The sequence below is a fragment of the Ammospiza caudacuta genome, chromosome 1 (genome assembly GCF_027887145.1).
Source record: "Ammospiza caudacuta isolate bAmmCau1 chromosome 1, bAmmCau1.pri, whole genome shotgun sequence".
Taxonomy (NCBI): domain Eukaryota; kingdom Metazoa; phylum Chordata; class Aves; order Passeriformes; family Passerellidae; genus Ammospiza; species Ammospiza caudacuta.
Genome location: NC_080593.1, coordinates 2,903,673 through 2,924,335, shown reverse-complemented (window position 1 = coordinate 2,924,335; position 20,663 = coordinate 2,903,673). Strand labels below are relative to the sequence as shown.

Sequence of the window (20,663 nt, the reverse complement as noted above, 5' to 3'; positions counted from 1 at the left end):
GTGGGGCAGCCCAGCTGCTTTGCTTGGCACTCTGACAGAGCAGTAGCCGTTGCACTGTTCATTGGCAAAGCACTCCTGGGACACCATGTACTGTGGAGATCACCAAAATGTCAGAGACTTTTCCTTCTCTTGGCTTTTGAGACTAAATCAGCTCAGCTGTGACCCCCTTCCCTCGGTCCTCATTTCCAGTAGCATTTCCAACACCCACTCTTGGTTTCATTTTTTCAGTGGGTGTCCATAGCCTGGTCTTAAAGGCAAAGATCACAGAGTGGGATTCTCTGAACATTTTCCTTACAAAATCTGGGCTCCATGCAGCCTAGAGAAGGGAATTTGCCTCATGCCAAAACCCATCCCCCCAATACAGCATGGGTATTCCAACGGGATTCCAACATACCTTCCACCTTAAAAATCTCTGTTCATCCAGGGACGAGTTCACCTCGAGCAGAGCACTGAGCAGGGGCAAGGCAAACACTGACAGCCAATGAGGACACAGGCTGTCAGCTCTGCATCTGCCTGTCAGCTGCTGGGTGGGGATAAAATGCTCATTCCTGCCCCAACCTGCCTCTAGTCCCAGCTCCTGGACGGCACAGAGCTCTCATGGTGCTCTGGGTGGTTCTCCTCTGCACCTTGGTGTCATCACTGCTCGGTGGGCTCTATGTCCTGGGCGTGTTTCGGAGACAGAGACCCAATGAGCCACCCCTGGACAAAGGTACCATTCCCTGGCTGGGCCATCTGCTGGAATTCAGAAAGGACAGCTCAGAGTTTCTCAAAAGGATGCAGAGCAAACACGGGGATGTTTTCACGGTGCTGATCGGTGGTTATTATTTCACCTTTGTGATGGATCCCTTCTCCTTTGGCACCATTGTGAAGGAATCACGATCTAAACTGGACTTTAGGACTAGTGCCACTCAGCTGGTCGTGCAGGTTTTTGGCTACAAACCCATCGAAGCCACTCATAGCATAGTTCATACATCAAGCATAAAGCACCTGATGGGAGATGGCCTCACTGTCCTCACACAAGCCACCATGGAGAGCTTTCGGAAGCTGCTGCTTTTCAACCTGAGCTCAGGAGAGAAGAGAGTGTGGCAGGAGGAAAACCTCTTCCACTACTGCTACAACATTGTCTTCAGAGCTGGGTATCTGGCACTGTATGGCACTGAGCCACCCCGAGGGGCAGGGAGCCAGGAGAAAGCTGAAGAGCAGGATCGCCTCCACTCCAACCAGCTCTTCCAGGAGTTCCGTAAGTACGACCGCCTCTTCCCTCGCCTGGCCTATGCTCTGCTGCCTCCCAAGGACAAAAGAGAGGCTGAGAGGCTGAAGAGACACTTCTGGAACGTGCTGTCTGTGAAGAATGTCTGGCAGAAGGACAATATCAGTGGCTGGATAAGTGATCAAGAGAAACTTCTGGCAGAAAACGGTGTCCCCGAGTACATGCGGGAGCGTTTCATGTTCATGCTCCTCTGGGCATCCCAAGGCAACACGGGCCCGACTGCCTTCTGGCTCCTCTTGTATCTGCTGAAGCATCCAGAGGCTCTGAAGGCTGTGAGAGGTGAGGTGGATAAAGTTTTGAAGGAGAGTGGGCAGGAAGTGAAGGCAGGGAGCCCCCCAGTTACTGTCACCAGGGACATGCTGAACCAGACCCCTCTGCTGGACAGTGCTCTGGAGGAGACCCTGAGGCTGGTGGCAGCCCCAATACTGGTCAGAGCTGTCCTCGAGGACACCTCCGTGAGGACAAGCACTGGGACAGAGTTCACTCTTCGCAGGGGGGACAGGGTGGCTCTGTTCCCATACATCTCCGTGCAGATGAACCCAGAAATCCACGAGGAGCCTCACAAATTTAAGTACGACCGTTTTGTACACCCAGACGGCACCAGGAAAGATTTCTACAGAAATGGGAAAAAGTTGAAATTTGTCAGCATGCCTTGGGGGGCAGGAGTTTCCACCTGTCCTGGCCGTTTCTTTGCTACTGCTGAAATGAAATTGTTTGTGTTCTTGATGCTGAGTCACTTTGACCTGGAGCTGGTTGATGGGGAGGAGGAGATCCCAGCCATAGACATCAGCCGCTGGGGCTTCGGGACCATGCAGCCTGTCCACGACGTTCGCTTCAGACACCGGCCACGCTGCTGACCTGGGCACTCCTGGTGGTGTTTGTTCTGCTGTCACCTATGGGACAAATTATCTGATCTCATGGTTATCAGATCTGTGCAGTGCCAACACTGATATGATCTTGTTTGCTTAATGTTTGTCATGGTTTTTGTTGCTACCTCCTCCTCCTTCTTGTGTTGGAGGAGGAGGAGGTAGCAACTGCTTGTTGTGTTGGTTATGGGACAGAAGAGGGTAATCTGCTGCTTGTTGTGTTGGTTTTGGGATAGAAGAGGGTAATCTGCACAGAGAGACAAAATGTGCCCTGCCAGGCTACTCCCAGCCCCATCCTGGGGACTATCAGCCCACTGAAAGCTAGGAGGAGCACAAGGTCAGAGTGGCAGGTGGGGACTCAAATTCAGGGCTTCCAAGGAATAAGGATTTTGTCCAGGTTCCTCCCAGGGCTGCCCCAGCAGAGCATCAGCCCCATGGTGCCAGCATGACTCCCATGGAGATGTGTCATCATCTCTCTGGATCACCACCTGGGATAAGGGAGATTGTGTCAAGGCAGGGGAGGTATCTATGCTGTGTAGGAAAAGAGCATTTACATAATAGAGTGTTTGGGGGAGGAACCAAAGAGGGATAAAAGAGGGATTTGGGTGATTTAGGGAAGAAAATTGAGATGTAAGGGGATAAAAAGGGCTGGTTGGGGGCAAATAGGTGACTGACTGGTCCCTAGACTTGTCTGGTCACACCCTGCACCGGCTAATTTATTTTCCACATGAGGTATCATTGGCAGGATGGCATCAGCTTGTGGTGAACTCCTGCAAGGTCAGAGAGCAGCAGATATCCTCTCCAGAGATGTAAAAATGTCCTTGGGGAAATGTCTTGTTTATGCTCCCTTCTTGTATCTGATGAGGCCTCCAAACAGAGCAACCTCAATCCCTTATGGGCTACAGCCACTGTGATCTTACAGCCCTCAAACATATTTTTTATCTGCTGAATCAGTGCAGAATAAAACTTTGCTCTACAAGCTCTGCTGTGCTTTATCACCCTTCAACAATTAGGACTCTCACCACTTCCTTACAGAGGTTAAACCCAAGCCTCTCCTGCATGGAGAGCAGTGGATTGATTTTAATGCTGACACTAACCTTGAACTGTGGAGATTATTTGTGGTCGAGGAATGAAACTCAAACATTTTCACATGTGTCCAAACATCAGATCCAGACTCTGCTTTGTCCTGCAAAGGTCATGATGTTACATGATGTTGTAACTGCATGTTAAGGGCAAACTATCCCAGCCTGCCAGACTGGTCAGTAGCCCTGACCTCATGGATGTGGTGGAAATTCAGGCAGAAACTATCAAGCAGTTGTGGCAGGACCAAGGAAAAAAACTACCTATAAGGCTTGACTGAAATTGCTGATATTTCCATTAGCAATTCCAGCACCTTTTCACTCCTTCCATGCTCCAGCTGCAGCTCTCACCTATTTTTTTGTCATCCATCTGAAGCCCTTTTCACATTCTGGTCAATGTAAGCTCCAAACCATGCCCAGGAATTCCCTGGGGTAGCTGGGCAGCTCAGAGCCATCATCACATCCTGCCCAGGTGATGTCCTCCTTCCAAAGCTTTAGAAAAGGATTTTTCATGTGGATGTCCTGCATGGAAGTGGTTCCTAGCTAATACAGTATATGCAGGTTATCACAAAGAGCCCAGGTCAGAGTTGAGGGATGTGTGCTGCACAAATGTGGATTGGGGTTGAGGAAGGAATGTAAAAGTAACAACAATGATTCAGCAGAAAAATGTGGCTTTATTTGCTTGTCAGAATGGTTTATTTAACCAAACAGTGTTGAGTCTATAAAAGAGCTCAGACATGCTCAAATGCATGCAATTGTGAGAAGCAAGAAAGAAAATAATTCATATATGGAAGAGCATGAAAACTCCAAGTGAGTTAATCTATAATTATGTTTTTTATGTTTAGATAGGTTTTTCCCTGGCACTGACCTTTCCATCCCAAAGTGCACCAGCAAGAGCAAAGAACCAGCCTGTGCCAACAAAAACCTGACTGGATTTGTGAGAGAAGTTAAATTGGACAGGATCCAGAGTCCTGAAAGGTTTTTTGGGGGGGCAGCCCTCATTGCAGTGTCTGTCTTGTCTAACTCAGCTCTCCTCCCAGAGAACTGAGAATGGAGTCTGGCCCTAAGCCCTTGGGTTTCTCTCCTCTAGCACTTAAGCATTCCAAATTTTACAATCTATTGAGTTGGTGCCTGCTCTCCACAGCACAGGGAAAGCTCCTTTGCTCTCAGTCACAATTCCTGCTCTGCATGCTCAGCAAGGGAAGGAGTCATGATGCTCCATCTTTCAGGTTTGGAACAATATGGGTTAAACTTGTTGGGAAAGAGCATCCCTGGATAAACAGCCTCACTTTTAGTATTGAACTTTAAGGCGTTAGGAGCTATTTTCCTGTTCTCCTTCCTCTAAACACAGCCAGACACAGCTCTGAGAAAGCCTCTTTCTGCTGCTCATATGGGAAATTGAGGGATACATCAATCACTGCAGAGAAACTCAAAGGAACACTGAAGTTATGAGTACAAAGCAATGACACAGCCAACACCATCCTTTGCAGAGGAAAGCAGGGTGTGAAGGTCAGAGAGGAACGTGACATTTCAGGATTTTTAAAAAGAATTAAAACACTCAGCCTTTGCCAGGGACACTGCTGCCACATCTCCCAGTGGATGTGTCCCTGCTCCCCAGGGAAGAGCAGCTCAGCTTCAAACTGGCAAAGTCTCTTAGTGGTACAAAATCTGCACATTACAAGGTCACTGTTGGGTTTGCTGCCTTCACTGTCCAGTGTCCCATTTCCCCCCACAAGTCACAGAAACAGCTTGTGGCAGGAAGGACACACGGACAGAACACAGTGGGGTTGGTAGGAGGGTTTGGTACCAAACACCCGGTGCAGGAGGGCACAGGGAGGTGATTCCCATCTGTCACCACACCCACGTCACTGTGCAATCATGAGGCCATACTTGGAGCACAGCAGGCCCCTCTTCTTTTCCCGTTCCATGAGGAAATTCCTCAGTTTGGTGGTGGGGAAGGTGACCAGTGCCTGCTGCCTGTTGTCCAGACCTGTCTCCTGCAGCCAGGGGCTCTGGAGGCACTCGGAGGCTGAGGGCCTTCCCCTAGGACAGACAGAGGTGAGGAGTCAGTCATGGGGATCTGTGGTGCATGGGGAGGCTGTCATGGACATATTTTATGAAAAATCATTTTGAGAGGATTTTTCTCCTAAGAAGTTGAGAGGCCTCAGAAACAAAATGTAAACAATAATTATTTCTGCTGTGGAATGCAACAGGTGCATCTTTGATTGGGCTTATGTGGTTGTTTTTAATTAATGGCCAATCACATTCAGCTGTCTCAGACTCTCTGGAGAAACAAATCCTAGCAAAGGATTTTTCAGAAAATATATCCATGACAGGAGAATTCTTGCAAATAGAGAGAAGGGGCAACACCCAGGATGTGCTGGGAGGACAGGCAGCCTCTTACCAAGGGTTTGCACACAGAGTGCTCTGCAGGAAGGACACTGCTCCCCCGGACAGACCCGCGTAGCACCGCGCCAGCTTCAGCTTCCCCTTCCTGGCTGTTCTCAGGAACTCACAGGGTACATCCGAGCTGACGGGGTAGTTGGCACTCAACCTGCCCCAGGAGGAGGGAATTGAAAACATGAAGCTGCGTCCATCTCCCAGCAGCTGACAAAATTGAGGATTGTTGTTGACTTTATTTGTGGTGTTGGAGCTTGTGTGGGGGCTGTCTCAGGGGCGATTCAGGCTCTTTAGTGGAAGGGTCAGGAAGTAGTTTAGTTAAAAATGCCTTTGAGAGTTGGAGATGAGGGTTTGAATCTTTTCTTCCTGAGATAGGGTGGTGGGGTAACTCTAAGAAGGGGTTTAGTCTTCAATCTTTGGCTTACAAGACCAATGTTTTTATAAACTATTAGAGTTAATTAGAGTTTGAGTAATTAATTTTCTAGGGTGGCCGCATGAGGAGGATGTGGAGCTGTTGGAGCGAGTCCAGAGGAGGCCACTGAGGTTAGCAGAAAGATGGGGCACCTCTTCTTTGGAAAAAAACTGAGAGAATTGGGATTGTTCATCCTGGAGAAGGCTTCAGGGAGACCTCAGAGCCCATTCCAGTGCCTAAAGGGGCTCCAAGAGAGCCTCCAAGATGGACCTTGGATAAGGGCTTGTAGTGGCAGAACAAGGATGAACAGTTTTAAATTAAAAGAAAAGAACTTTAGATTAGATATTGGGAAGAAATTCTTCCCTGTGAGGCCCTGGCACAGGTTGCCCATCCATCCCCTCCATCCCCCAGCTTTCCATGGCATTGCCAAAGGAGGGGCACAGCTGAGATTAACTCTCTGAAACTGTGATTTTAAAACCACTCACAGGGTAGGGAACAATCAACTGACTCACATGATGAAGGCTGTGATTTAAAAACTGAAACTATAATTTTAAAGCCAATAACAACACAGCAATCAATGGACTCACATGATGAAGGCTGTGATTCCAATGGACCAAATATCAGTCTGGGGAAGGGCTCCTTGCTCTGTCAGCAGTTCTGGAGCTGGAAAAGTAAACTTGTGTGAGGCAAGCTCCTCTCCAACACACTGAGAGCAGCACAAAGGCAGTGGATACTCTCATGCTTTGCTGCCTTCCCAAGAGGGAAGAAGAGGCAGCTGCCAGGACAGGGAGCTGGTTGAGGAGCTTCCACATGGATGCTGATTGCAGTGAAACCATGAGAACCTCTGGGCAGATGGCAGCAATAGATGCCAGCTAGAATGACATTGCTGTGAGCTCTGTCCCCTGTGCTCTGCAGTGGACAGCTGTCACCACTCACTGCTCCCACAGACTCACACTGTCACTGGAGAGCAGCTCCTAGAAGGCTTTTCTGGCTGAGTCCACCTGCTGCCTTGACCAATGTTTGTGTCTTTCTGTTTATCACAGATTCCAGATAAGCCCCAGGTTGCTGTCACTGAGCTCTACTCACCCATGGTCTCCACATAGTCCGAGCATTTATCCATGGTAATAAATTTGTCTGGTGTGTAGAACTGTGCATTGCCAAAATCCAGGAGTTTCAGCAGGTTGGGCTCGGTGATGATCATGTTCTCAGACCTGAGGTCCAGGTGTAGGATGTTGTGTGCATGGAGGTACTCAGTGGCACTGAGGATCTGCCACAGGTAGTCTCGGACCTCCACCTCTGAGTATGATGTCCTGGTGAGAGAAAGGGGATAGAAAACACAGGTGTCCTGTCTGCATGCCCAGAAATGCCTTTCTACACCCACTGTCACCCTCCCCTAGGTGTCTGATCCCATCAGACCCTTGAGAGTCAAGAAGAAACAACTCTAGTTTAGCAAATCAGCTCTGTGTGGAGAGGCTGGTCCATCCTGTGAGTCAGGTTTACAGATGCAACAACAGGATGTTGTAGAGTTGAAAGAGAGAAAGCAGATTTTTCCTCCTCTCCATTGGGAGGGAATTCCAGCTAGAGCATCCTTCTGTTTCTTTACAGAAGGGACATTTCCTTTGTCATGAGAATATGTTTGCTGTGGGGCCATGGATATCTTAATTGATCTCTGAATTGATGCCCACAATCCCCTCTTTTTTAATCACAGGATTTCAGCAGATCCATTTTGTGCCACTGTGAGAAACAATGAATCTTCCTGACCCTCAGTAACCTCCATGTCATGGTGTTGGGGTTAACAGGTGTTGGTGTAAGGAAACCTTTCATGTATCACATTATGGGAGACAGTGATGCCTCAGGTTTAACTTTTCTATTTTTCACATTCTGTGCTGCTTTAGTGTGTGGGTCTGAGCTTCACATCAGGGCATGGTGAGCTCTGTGCACAGAGCAGGGAGACAAAACAATTCCTGCTCCAGCTGGGCACCAAGGACAAATGATCCAAATCTCAGCCCCAGAGCACAAACCCCGTGGGCTGGAGAGAGAAAAACAAGCAGGGTGGGACTGCCTGGGCTAAAGCTGCAATGGGACAATGAACTGCAAGGTGCAAATGGAGCAGAACTGATCCCAGGGAGAGACCCCGGCAGCGCTCGTGCATTTTGGGGCCATTTTGGTTCATCTTGGGTGCAGCCCTGGCTGGGCTCTGGTGCTGCCCAAGGTGGAGCCATGGAGGCCTTTGAATAAATCCCTGCTTTATTCTTTAGCTCTGTCCAGCCTCTGCTCTAGGGCAGCCTGCACAAGGCATCAATAGTTTCATATCAACCACTGTAAACTGCTTTCAGCATCTCCGCTGGGTGGCCCTGAGTTGTACCTCTCTAGGAAATTCAAGTAATTTTTTAATCTGACAAGAAGATGCAGAACAAACACTTTACAAATCCTGTGCACAATGACAGCACAGAGGAGGAGATGGAGAGGGATGATCCAGTTTGTCAGGAGAAACCAACAGGTATCTTCCTCCCAACAGCAGCCCTGACTGGAAAGCTCTTCCCTCATGTTCTTACCGTAATGCCAAGGAGTGGAGCAGCTCTGGCCCCACACACATCTCCTGGATCAGCACCAGATGCCTGGGGCTGACATAGGCACCCTTCAGCTGGGCTATGTTGGTGTGGTGGAGCTTCCTGAGCACCTGGTACTCCAGCAGCACAGCCTGCTTGTCCTCTTGCCAGTAAGGGATGATTTTAGCAGCCAGAGTCTTGCCGCTCACCTTCTCCCGGCACTGCCGGACGATGCTGAACCGGCCCCTGGTGCAAAGAACACAAAGGCACGTTTAGCTTCTCTCCTGTTCTTTAAAACCACCAGGATCCCGTGCTGTGCTTTTCATCTGTGCCTGGCGGGGAGTTATTGTATCTACTGTCACAGTTTGCACATCCTCCTGTGTCTTTATTCTGTACAGTCACTTTAAATTACCGGAGTGAGAGCTTAACTCCTCTGGAGAGAAAGGAGAGAGCAAGAGAACTACCCCTGTTGCCAACAGAAATCAGTGTCTTTCTGTGTCTGCAAAGATTGGTGCAGCAAGGACAAGAAATATTGTTAGCTCTGGGCTCATTTAATGATAAATCAATTGGCTGCCCCCTGCCCAGCACATCTGTTGCAACAGGAAAAGGGGAGATGGCATTAAACTAAAGGAGGGTTGATTTAGACTAGATATGAGGAAGAAGTATTTTTTTACATTAAGGGTGGTAAAACAGCCTGGCCTTGAGCACTTCCAGGGACAAGGCAGCCACAGCCTGTGCCAGGGCCTCCCCACCCTCACAGGTGTCACAGACATGTTTTATGAAAAATCCTTTCCTTAGGATGTTTTATCCTGAAAATCTGGGAGGCCTCAGGAACAAAATGTGAACATTGATTATCTGCTGCTGTGGAATGCAACAGGTGCATCTGTGATTGGGCTCATGTGGTTGTTTTTAATTAATGGCCAATCACAGTCCAGCTGTCTGGACTGTCTCAGTCAGTCACAAGCCTTTGTTATCATTCCTTTTCTATTCTTAGCTAGCCTTGTTATGAAATCCTTTCTGCTATTCTTTTAGTATAGTTTTAATATAATATATATCATAAAATAATAAATCAAGCCTTCTGAAACATGGAGTCAGATCCTCGTCTCTTCCCTCATCCTAAGACCCCTGCAAACACCACCACACACAGGGAAAATTTTTTTTCCTAATACCTAATCTAAACCAACTCTCATTCACTTTGAAGCCATCCCCTTGTCCTGTCCCTAAATCTCCTTATGGAAATCTCCTTTCTTGTACGGTCCCTTCAGGTACTGGAAAGTGCAGTTAGGTCACCCTGAAGTTTGTCCTCTCCAGGCTGAACAACCCCGATTTTCTCAGCCTTTCTTTGTAGGAGAGCTGCTCCATCACATGTGGGATTTCCCTCTGGGGCATTAAGAACTCAGTTGGGTTCTCTACCTTTTGATCTCAGTTTGGAAGGCGTAGGTCTGGTAGGTTGGGAAGGGCTCAGGAGGTGAGATCACTTCACTCTCTTCCTCAGGGGCAGCTGATGGGGACTCCTGTGTGGCAGCACGAGGCTCTGCAGGGGGAAAGGGACAACAGCTTTACATGGGAAAGCAGCTCTGTGTGGAAACTGGAGCCTGCCTGAGTCTCCCCTGCTATCTCTGAACAACAACAAGCAGAACTTTCTCCAGGGGACTCTGTGTTCCAGCTGCTATTGGAATATATATTGGAATATAGCACCCACTGCTATTGGAATGTAGCAGATTCTGCTCTGTCCACCCCAAAATTCCCTGATATGGCCACTGCAGACGGAATGAGATGGATTCTTTGTTGTGTGCTATGGTATCAAACCTTTTAGCCACTGATTCTTATTTTCTCACACAGCAAATCCTCAGGATATGGTAAAAACTGACAAGAAATTAGAAACTCTAATTAGAAATTAGAAGCAATTAGAAAAATTGTGGTTGGACATTTCAGAGCAGCAGCTGGAACTTGTTGCTCTGGTTCTGGTGTTTGATTGTGTCCAAGCACTCCCTGAAATGCTAAAGCATCCCTTTAAAGCATCTGGTTGGAAGAGTTGAGATATGATAAGAAATCCTGAGAAAAAGGAAAGCAGAGGACTTGGGGTGAGTTAAAAATATCTCTGTGAACTGATTCTTACAGAGCAATCCTCTCCATTGGGAGGAAATTCCAGCTAGAGCATCCTTCTGTCTCTTTACAGAAGGGACATTTCCTTTGCCATGAGGATCTGTTTGCTGTGGGGCCATGGATCTCTTAATTTTAAAAACATGTGTGCAGTACAAAGTAGTCAAATGGGTGACAAAAATAGTAAATCAAGATTTCTATACTTCAGAGACAAAATACAGCTGGAAAATTCACCACAGAAGGACAATAATTCCTAATGGAAGACTCCAGAATAGACAAGTTAGCTACTGAATTTAGGATTTAGTCTGTAATATAAGCAAGTCCAGAGTTTTCACCAGTGCAAGATCTGTATCAGTAGATAAATGCCTCCAGTAAAACATTTTTTGTACAAGACCAATTTCCTCATAATCTCAAATCAAAACTGTCTCTTCAACAGGTAATCTACAGCTCCCAGGTTGTTATTTTATTATTTAATTTAATATATATTATTTTAATAAATAATATATATTTATTTTTAATATTAAATTTTATATAGTTACACATTGTTTATATTTACATGATGTTGTTATCTTGAGGTTTTTAATATGTTTATACCTATTCCCCTGTGTCCAGAACTAGAAAATAATTAGAAAATAATTTAATTTTAGATGCAAAAGCCCTGAACAACCCTGAGCCAAGTGGAATTGGCCTTGATTCACTTCTCTTGGCTTCTGGGTCAACAACTAAAAAGATGCAGCAGGTTTGGTGCAGGAAAATCCCAAAGTTTTCTTGGTGTTTGGTCTTACCCATCTGATCCTTGGCAGTGATTGCCACTTTGGCAGAGGGGTCACTGTAGGGGCCCATCCCTGCCTTGCTGCTGCAGGCTGTCCTGAAGCTGTAGATGAAGCCCTGGGGGAGATTTCTGGCATTGTAGCAGCAGTCAGTGATGTCAGAAGCAAGAGTTGTCCACTCCCCATCTGAACCAAGAACAGAGAGAAAAGAAATCAGGATTCATTTTAAGGTGGTCACTATGGCTTGGAGGTTTTTTAGAGATTTGGGGTTTTGTTGTGTTTTTTTTTCCCCCACCAGCTTTATGTGCTGGGAATGTAGAGAAACCAATTTGGCCAACTTTGGGGCTCTACCTTTTCTAAAATTAGTTGGTTCATATCTGATAATTCCAAATTATGCCAATATTGTTCCAGAAGAAAGGTGACATTTTCCTGTATTTTTTCTCTTTATCTAATTCATGCCACCAAACTCTACTGGAAATATACACCAAGAACTCCAAACAAAACATAATTAATTTTATTTTTTTTTTCCTGTTGGCTCTGTCTTAAATCTAGTTGAGACCATGCGGTGCAGGATTCCTGGACAGAACCATCCACTAACACCATCCCAGCAAACCCAGTGTTTGAAGCATGGGGGTTTTTACTCAGTTTTTATGAAACTCAGATGATTTCTCATGGAACTGGGATTCTAAGTGCATTCTGGACTCATTATTCGTGGGACTAAGTTAGGAAGGAGAAAATTCCCAGCAAACATTTAATCAGCATTCCTCCCACATGATGCTGTGCCCTCTGTGCTCAAGGCTGAACCCAACTCCCTGCAACTGCCTGAGATTAAACCCATCCTTCCATTCAAATAAAATCTGGCAAAGAGCCTCAAACCATTGGATAAAGCAGCAATTCCCCACCCAAACCCAAGGTATCAATGATTTTACAGGGTAATGGTTGAATTGGGGGCTCTTTGTGCAAGAAGGAGCAGATAGAGATTAGAAATTGAGAAAAATATGTGCAGAAGCAGCATAGAAAAGCCTGTTTTCAAATAATAGATAAAAAAGGAATTTATTCCTGATTATCTTAATCCTCCTGTGTTCAGGAGAGCAAGATTTTGCAAGTTCCTGCCAAATAAACAGAACACAGTGGAAAATATAGATGCTGTTCCCCATTTTCCTTCCTAATTGGAAGAACTTGTGTTTGTATCCTCCCCAAAATCTCTCCTACAGTTGTGTCAAAAGGAATAATGACAAAGAAAGTGGTGTTGGAGGGAAAGTGACTCACACCAGCTCCAGAGGGAAAGGGCAGAAAGCTGCTGTCCATGCTAATCCAGAAGGGAGGGTTTGTGTGTTTGTTTGTTTGTTTGGAGAATTAGCGAAGGAACAGGGAGCAGCAGAATCCAGGCTGTGTTTGTGTGGCTGCAGCAGGAATTGCTATCACACTCATAATAACAACAGCAAATCCACCCCAAGAGAGACAGAACAGCCTTGGGGATTTGATACAAAGCTTTTGTTACTAAACAGGAAAACATCCACTTTTGACAAGGGCAGATAGTGACAGGATGAGTGGGAAGGGCTTTAAATTGTGAGAGACTTAGATTAAATGTCAGGAAGAATTTATTATTCTGAGGGTGGTGAGGTCCTGGCACAGGTTCCCAGAGAAGCTGTGTCTGCCTCTGGATCCCTGTCAGTGTCCAAGGCCAGGCTGGACAGGGCTTGGATGGCCCTGGGATGGTGGAAGGTGTCCCTGCCCATGGATGGAGGGCTGGCATTAGATGGTTTTTAAGGTGCCTTCCAACCCAAACCATTCCATGATTAAATGATCCACTGACTTTCACCAGCCTCTGCACCAAGCCTCAAAAGACAATATGAAAGGGGTGATGCAGTTTTGTCAAGCTTTGGTTATTTTGTCCTGGCTCTTTGCCCTAAGCCTCCTCCACAGTCAATAGGAATAGAAAGAACAGCTGCTCAGCAGAGGATAAATTGCCTGTTTGATAAATCATCTTTCTCCAAGACTGTACAGAAAACCTGAGCCTGGGATGATGTTGTTTCATTAGTGTCTCATTTTGTCAGATTACTCAGAGTTTATATCAGATTATATCAGACCAGGCATTTTCTCCTGTAGCTGCTCACTTTTTGGTTGTAGCTTTCACACAGCCTTGCTCGATTCACACTTTAGCAAAGCCTAGGTATGAATATGCAAATTCCAGGCTGATTTAACCAGCACAACCCCTAACTTTTAGATTGTTAAATGATACCTGTATGAATCCCATTCGAACTCTAAACTGAGGAGTTAAATCAAGCTGTTTCTGAATAACAATAAAATTTTCAGCTGGTGAAGAGATCATACAAACCAAGATGTCCCTTGCAAAGCATAGGACTTTACCTTCAGTCTTGCACTGGACACTGTAGTGGACAGGGGTGTTGGTTTCCACAGGTTTCCAAACCACCTGCACTCCATCCTTGTAGACCTCCACGATGTCAGGGGGTGGAGGGCCGGGGGGAACCTCTGTGGAGAGGAGGCACAAAGCTCATGAGTGTTAACAGCAGCACTCTATGATACAAAACTCTACACCCAGCATGTCTCAGCTGCACATATTATTTATATATATATAAAACATGTAAATGTTTTTTATGTATACGTATATATACACAAAGCTAGCGGAACAGCAATTTTGCCATCCCTGATTTAAACTCAGTATTAAGATTTTATCTTGGAGTTGCTCTTAATCCAGGAGAGAAAATAAAGAGTGAAGAAGAGGGAATGAACCCTGCACAGGCTGTGGACCACAGCAAGGGAGAGATCTTCTTCTCTCTCTCTCTTTCTCCACCCATGTGAAGAAATCTCATCTCCAAGGTATTGATAGGTTACATTTTTGGGGACAAAATTACTTAAATACCTATTTCTGTAGCTACTCCTTCTCTCACCTGCTTTTCTTATGACACAAGAGGTGGATGCTGAGCCCAGAGAGTTTGTGGCCACACAGGTGTAAATACCAAAATCCTCAGCATTAACAGAGAGAATTGTTAACAGCTGGAAGTGTTTGAGTGTGGAGGAGATGAGGATCCGGCTGCTGCTCTGGACAGGTCTCCCATCTGGAAAGCAGAGATGGGGGAGATAAATACCCTGCAAATTATACAGGGGTAATTGTAGGCCCTGTCCTGAGGGTCAGGGGCTCTCTGGAGGGATGGCAGTGTCACCTCTGAACCAGCTGATGTGCAGGGAGGAGTGAGGTGCAGTCCGGCACGAGAGCGTCACGCACTGTCCGGCAGCCGCAGCCTGGTCCGTGAGCTCCTCAGTGAACGACGGGGCTGCAGAGAGGAGGGAAAGGGGGATTCAGGATGGCCTGGAGGGCTTGGTGGAAAACAAATTTCTGCAGAACATCAGAAAGCTTTTTTAATGCGGTCAAGAACCTTTCTGGTTCATAGTGTCCCATTCCTTTGACCACCATTTGGAAAATGCCCTGAGCACAGAGCACACAGGTGAAGGAACCCTGTTCACCCATGGGTGTGACAGACCAGATAGATCTTGGAAAATCCATGGGGAATATCTGCATCGCCCAGCCCTGGTACAAATATAAATCCCTGCAGGACATCAGAAAGCATTTTTAATGGGGTCAGGAACCTTTCTGGTTCATGGTGTCCCATTACTTTGACCACCATTTGGAAAATGCCCTGAGCACAGAGCACACAGGTGAAGGAACCCTGTTCACCCATGGGTGTGACAGACCAGATGGATCTTGGAAAATCCACTGCATTGCCCAGCCCTGGTACAAAATAAATCCCTGCAGGACATCAGAAAGCATTTTTAATGGGCTCAAGAACCTTTCTGGTTCATGGTGTCCCATTCCTTTGACCACCATTTGAAGAATCCCGCGGGCACAGAGCGCACAGGTGAAGGAACCCTGTTCACCCATGGGTGTCATGTGACAGGCCAGATGGATCTTGGAAAATCCATGGGGAATATCTGCATTGCCCAGCCCTGGTACAGCTAAAGCAGCAGAATAGCTCAGAGCAGAGAGAGACCCTGTCACATCAAGGGTTTTCCTCTGGTCACACCTAAATGTGGGGGCAAAACTGAATTATGGAATTTTGAGGATGAGGGGATCAAACAGGACAAGAGGAAATGGCCTCTAGTTGCCTCAAGGGAGGTTTAGTTTGGGTATTAGGGAAAATATCTTCATGGAAGGTGTTGTCAAGGACTGGAGGAGGATGCCCAAGGAATCACCAACCCTGGAGGGATTTAACAGATGTGTGACACTTGGGGACATGATTTAGTGGTGGCCGTGGCAGTGCTGGGGTAATGGCTGGACTCAGTGAACTTAGAGGTCTTTGCCAACTAAATGATTCTCTGATTGAGACAACACAAGAAGAGAGAAGGAGACATGAAAGATGGATATTGAAGAAGAAAAAGCCCTGTAGAGCATTAAATCTGCTCCTATCTCCATGGGAAAGGGGGAATTCAGGTTTTCTTCTGTGTTTCTCCACAGTGGCCGCCAGCCTCCCACAGTTGCCACAGCCTCCCCAGCTGCCCTTCCCGGTATCTGTCTGGGCTCTGCTGAATGCTGGGACAGTAACATGACTTCAGAAAATGCTCCTGATGGAGCCAAGGGGAAACTTGTCAGGGATAAAGCAATTCTTTCCTGAATCACCCTCTGGGGGTAAAACAAACCAATGACTCCTGCCACAGCAATACCTTTCTCCTTTGGGATGAGGCTTGGCAGCTTGAATGAAGGGAGTGCTGATTTCCTCTTCAGAGATCCTTCAGCCCCTATTAACAGCTCCTTTTCTGCTGCCTCACTTCCCAGCTCACCAAACTCTGCTGTGAGAAAGGATGAGAAGTCATTCAAGGCCACCCTTCTCCCCATGGCATCTATTTGCAGTGACAGTCCTGCCTTCACACATAAATAGTCACAGGTTCCCTGATTAACCAGCATTTGATTAACAGGGAAGTCTGTGACAGCTGCTGCAAACAGAACAGTGTCCTGGAAGAACAGGGAATATCCAGGGATGGCAGAGAAGAGAGGACAGATCCCCATGTCCAGTGACCAGGGTGACTTCAGCTTCTCTCAGTCAGTTTAACCTGAGGGATTTGCCATGGTCAGATGACAACTGCAGCAAAGAAAGCATCACCCAGCCTTGCTCTGCTTCTGTGCCACCTCAAACAGGGAATTTGAGCCCCTTCCATCAGTGGATTAACCCAGCTGACTGCACTGAAGACAGCCAGTAACAGAGACTTGATGGTGGAGACTGCTGAATTCAGAACCTGCCACAGCCAGATTTGTAATTCTGGTCTAACCACAGCTTCAAACATGCTGGGGGAAAAAAGGGCAGCTGTAGCAGAGGCCAGTTATGGCAGCAAATCTGTAAAGGAACTGAGGGAAATAATTACCTTCCTCTGGCTCAGGAGATGTCTTTCCTTTTAGGATTCTTGAAATGTGGGCGACAGAAGCTTTTACTTTCTTCTTCAGACTCTGCTCCACTGACTGCTCCACTGAATGAGACCTTGCATAAGGCTTAAAGAGTCCAGGCTTGCTGTGGAAGGAGCTTTTCTGCTTCCCACTGGAGTCCTTTTGGGAGCTATACATTTCTTTATGGCTCTCTGCCCCTTTCCCCATGCCTAAGTTAGCTGCCTTTGAATCCTCAGATATTTCCAAATGGTTCTTCCTGTTCTTGTCTTCCTGCTCCCTGATGCACAGTCTTTTATCCTTATGGAGATGTCCTGCAGGAGGGGACCTTGCCCTTTCACCAAGGAACATGAACCTTCTAGGAACTGGTTTGGGTGAAGGCTTCTTATAGCTCAGAAACTCAAATGGGAAATAGACAATGTCGTACAAATCTGAGAAATTCAAATAGGCAGGCTCCACTTCTGAGATGTCGAATTTCTGGGGGCCGCTGCCAACACTGGGTGTTTCATCTGACAGGTCTTTGATTTTCACCAAAGAGACCTCTGGGTGTTTGCCAGTGTCCTTGATCACTGGGATGTGTCTTCTTACAGTGTCCAAGCTCTCTGTGGAGGAAAGGCTCTCTGGGCTGGAAGGGGAGGTCTCAAATGCCAAGTCCTCCAGGTGCTCACATTCACAAGGAACTGTCTGTGCTCCCTGCTCTTCCAGGACTCCTGGCTCCTCACTCACAGCAAGGCAGGGTTCTGCAAGGTCATCCTGCTCAGCGACCTCTCCTCTTCCACCCTGTTGGACAGAAGGGAAGGAGGTGTCCATGTGTGCTTGGCTGCCTTTGTAGGACATCCCTCTGGGAGGAGAAATGTGCCTCCTGCTTCCCTTCTCTCCAGAAACTGACTCTGCCCAAACATCCATCTCCTCAGAGAGAGAAACCATCTCATCCACCAAGCCCTCCAGCACAGCAGACTCCTCATCACTGTAAAAAGAAGATCTGTGGTGTGACAGCTCCTGGCCATGGTAATCCCTGCGGAGCAGCGGTGGGGCAGTTTCTCCAGCATCACTTCTTCCACTTTCTAAGGCAATGCCTCCATCCTCACCATAACCCCCTGGATATTCCTCATATACCAGTTCATAGGCTGCAGCTGGAGCAATTTCTGGTTGTGAAGAAGTTAATGCACCTGAACTGCCACTCTCCAGACCATCTGAAATCCCAGCCCTGTGCTGCTCAAGCACCCCATGTCCAGCCTTGGGGAAAGGAGCAGCCACAGCTTGTCCAGCTGCTCGCCTTCCACTTGCTGTCACAAAAGATCTCACCTCCCTGTGAACTGACACCTCTGGGTGTTCTTGATTTTCACCCTCCCAGACCAGAGGGGCCACAGTGCTTTGGGAGGAGGCAGCTCTGGCTGGGTGTCTGCTCTCCAGAGCAGCAGGCTCTGAGCCGTGGCCTTCAGGAACCTTCTGGGGTTCAGCTCCTTCATGGGCCAAACTGGAAACAATCCCTGTGACAGCTGAGGTTTTACTCCTCAGAGCAGCAAGTTCCTCCTTGCTGAGAGCCTGCTGTGCTCCATCAGAGACCAGAGCTGATCCTGGTGGTGGGATTTTGGGAGCAGCAAGCTGCTCTCCCTTCAGGACAGCTGCTGCTGTGTCTGAGTGAACAGGAGCCTTCTTGTGTGCTTGGCTTTCATAACCATGGGCTGATGGCGGAGTGATTTCTGTAACAACTGCTTCTGCATCTTCCAGGACAGCAGATCTCACATCTTTATGGGTCTTCAGCTTCTGAGGAACACCTTCACCAGCTGTGAAGGTACCTGGCTGTTTGCTCAGCGTGACGGTAGCTGCTGGAACACCTTTCCCAGGAATTTCCTCACTTTTGTCTTTACATACTGGAAGTGATTCAGTTTCTGTTTGTTCTGTTGGAGCAGCATAGCTTTCATACTCTGTGGGTTCAGATTCAGCAGTGCCATGAGCCAAAGTCTTTTCATCTGAGTGTTTCTGCCTTTTGTCTTTCCAAGGTGGGGCTGGGGCTGTCCTTTTAACAAGCAAGTTTCCACCTGTTAGATCTGGGTGGGTGTCAGTGGGAGCAGATTCCTGGGGCAGACAGACGCCTCCCTTACTCAGAGGAGATGACTTTGGGGTGGTTTCTGAATGTGTGAGGGTTGAAATGGACTCTTTGCCCTCCTGAAAAGCAGAGTCAGAGGCATGGCCAGAGGCAGATTTACCCTCTGTGCTCTCATGTTTTGGAGCTGATGGTGCTGTTACATCTGAGCACTGGGCAGTTGGAATGGGGCTTTTCCCTTCCAAATGTTCAGCGTCCTCCTCAATCTCAGTGGCTTTTGACTTCTTCAATAAACGCTTCTTACTCTCACTCCTGTGAGGTGACGCTGGAAGTCCCTCTATGTGCTGTATGAGAGCAGGTGGGCACCCATTCCCCTCACAGTGTGTGGAGGGAGAGGGTTTCTCTCCTGAGCAATCCTTGCTGGCTTTCCTGAGGTCCCCTTGCTCTGCTGGGCCCGCAGAACATCCCTTGCCAGCCCTTGCAGAAACATCACAGTGATCGCTGCCTTCAGGGCAGCTTTCCTGGGACAACACATCACAGTCCTCCTCCAAAATCTCTTGTTCCCTCAGGGATCTGGAGGATCTCAGCCTGTAGTCATCCAGGGAGCGGCTGCGGCTGCCACCAGCAATGGCAGGGTGTGGGGGCTTCCTGGCCGTGTCAAACGACGCGGATTTGGTCAAGGATCCCAGCAGAGCTTCTCTGCGATCATCTCCTCCTTCTTCTTCTTCTTCTTCTTCTTCCAGTTCAAACTGCTCAAGGAGGGGTTCTCGGAGGCCACTGAGGGGCACCTTTGAATAGCCAGCCTTCCGGAAAGTCCTCCTGGCTCTGTCCAGGTGCCTTCTGAACTCCCTGCCTGGTGACAAAGGCGGCCTCGCAGGCAGCTCCGTTGCTTGGCTGTAGAAGGTGCTTTTAATGACACTCTGCCTGGGAACAAAGGATGGCTTCTCTGCCCCATCCTCTGCCTCTTCACCTCTGTCCTTTTCAGATGAAGGTGTGTCTGGTTTTTCTTTCTGATGCACAAGTGATGTGCTTTCTGTGGAAGCCCTCAGGGATGAAGGCTCAGCAGCGATACTTTTTTGGGATGGCTCTCCCCGAAGGCTGGGAAGGAGCCTCCCTTTCTCCTGTAAGATACTTGCCATGAGCTCTTTGCTTTCTGTGGGTGATTTATCCCCCACCTCAGCTTTCATTGAGGCATATTTCCTCCTCATGGGTTTTACTGGAGGGATGGAGCTTTTGGAGTGCTCCCGTTCACTCGCACGTTTCAGAGGCTCTGGATGGCTCGGAGCATCAAATACGGGCAAGTGCAGTTCAGGGGTGGAGCCAAAGTGCTTCTTTTGGGGGAAATTTGAGTTCTCGTTGTCTGAGGAGGAGCCACTGGTGCTGGATGAAGTGCTTTCTTCAATGAGGTGTCTGGAGATGGCCAGGGAGCTGTTGTCGTGGGTCCTTTCCAGGATTTCTGGGATGGACCTCATCACCAGGATGGATTTGTAGCACATCAGGGAGCGCTGAGAAGGAAACACAACACAGCAGAAGGAGATGGGAACATGGTCAGAGTATGGAAAGCAAACACAGCAAAATGAACTCCTGCATCCATGAGTCTAACTAGACACTGGCACGCCCTGCACATGTTACCAATCCAGGCCTCATTTTCTCTCCAAATCTTCCTCTTCATTGACATGACATTAAATTGACTTCAGGGAACACACTTGCTTTGGTGACTGGGAGAAAACAGGACTCTGTTTGAGATTTCCAAAGTCAATCTGGCCACTCAAAAC

The 20,663-nt window shown here is 47.7% G+C and overlaps 2 protein-coding genes across 2 annotated transcripts in view; one reads left to right on the top strand and one right to left on the bottom strand.

The window, feature by feature from the left end:
* The first annotated feature begins 475 nt into the window (after positions 1 to 475).
* On the top strand, positions 476 to 3,070 carry LOC131555412 (7-alpha-hydroxycholest-4-en-3-one 12-alpha-hydroxylase). Its single transcript, XM_058801440.1, has one exon. The coding sequence runs from the start codon at positions 598 to 600 to the stop codon at positions 2,125 to 2,127; it is 1,530 nt and encodes a 509-aa protein (XP_058657423.1). The 5' UTR covers positions 476 to 597; the 3' UTR covers positions 2,128 to 3,070.
* Positions 3,071 to 3,869: 799 nt separating this feature from the next.
* Positions 3,870 to 20,663, bottom strand: part of OBSCN (obscurin, cytoskeletal calmodulin and titin-interacting RhoGEF) — a 195,248-nt gene continuing 178,454 nt past the window's right edge. The window contains 12 exon segments of the mRNA XM_058801413.1: positions 3,870 to 5,258; positions 5,620 to 5,769; positions 6,615 to 6,690; positions 7,114 to 7,337; positions 8,583 to 8,822; positions 9,990 to 10,110; positions 11,465 to 11,635; positions 13,820 to 13,942; positions 14,362 to 14,529; positions 14,635 to 14,745; positions 16,130 to 16,255; positions 16,826 to 20,393. Of these exon segments, the coding sequence (XP_058657396.1) occupies positions 5,081 to 5,258; positions 5,620 to 5,769; positions 6,615 to 6,690; positions 7,114 to 7,337; positions 8,583 to 8,822; positions 9,990 to 10,110; positions 11,465 to 11,635; positions 13,820 to 13,942; positions 14,362 to 14,529; positions 14,635 to 14,745; positions 16,130 to 16,255; positions 16,826 to 20,393 (5,256 nt within the window). The 3' untranslated portion in view covers positions 3,870 to 5,080.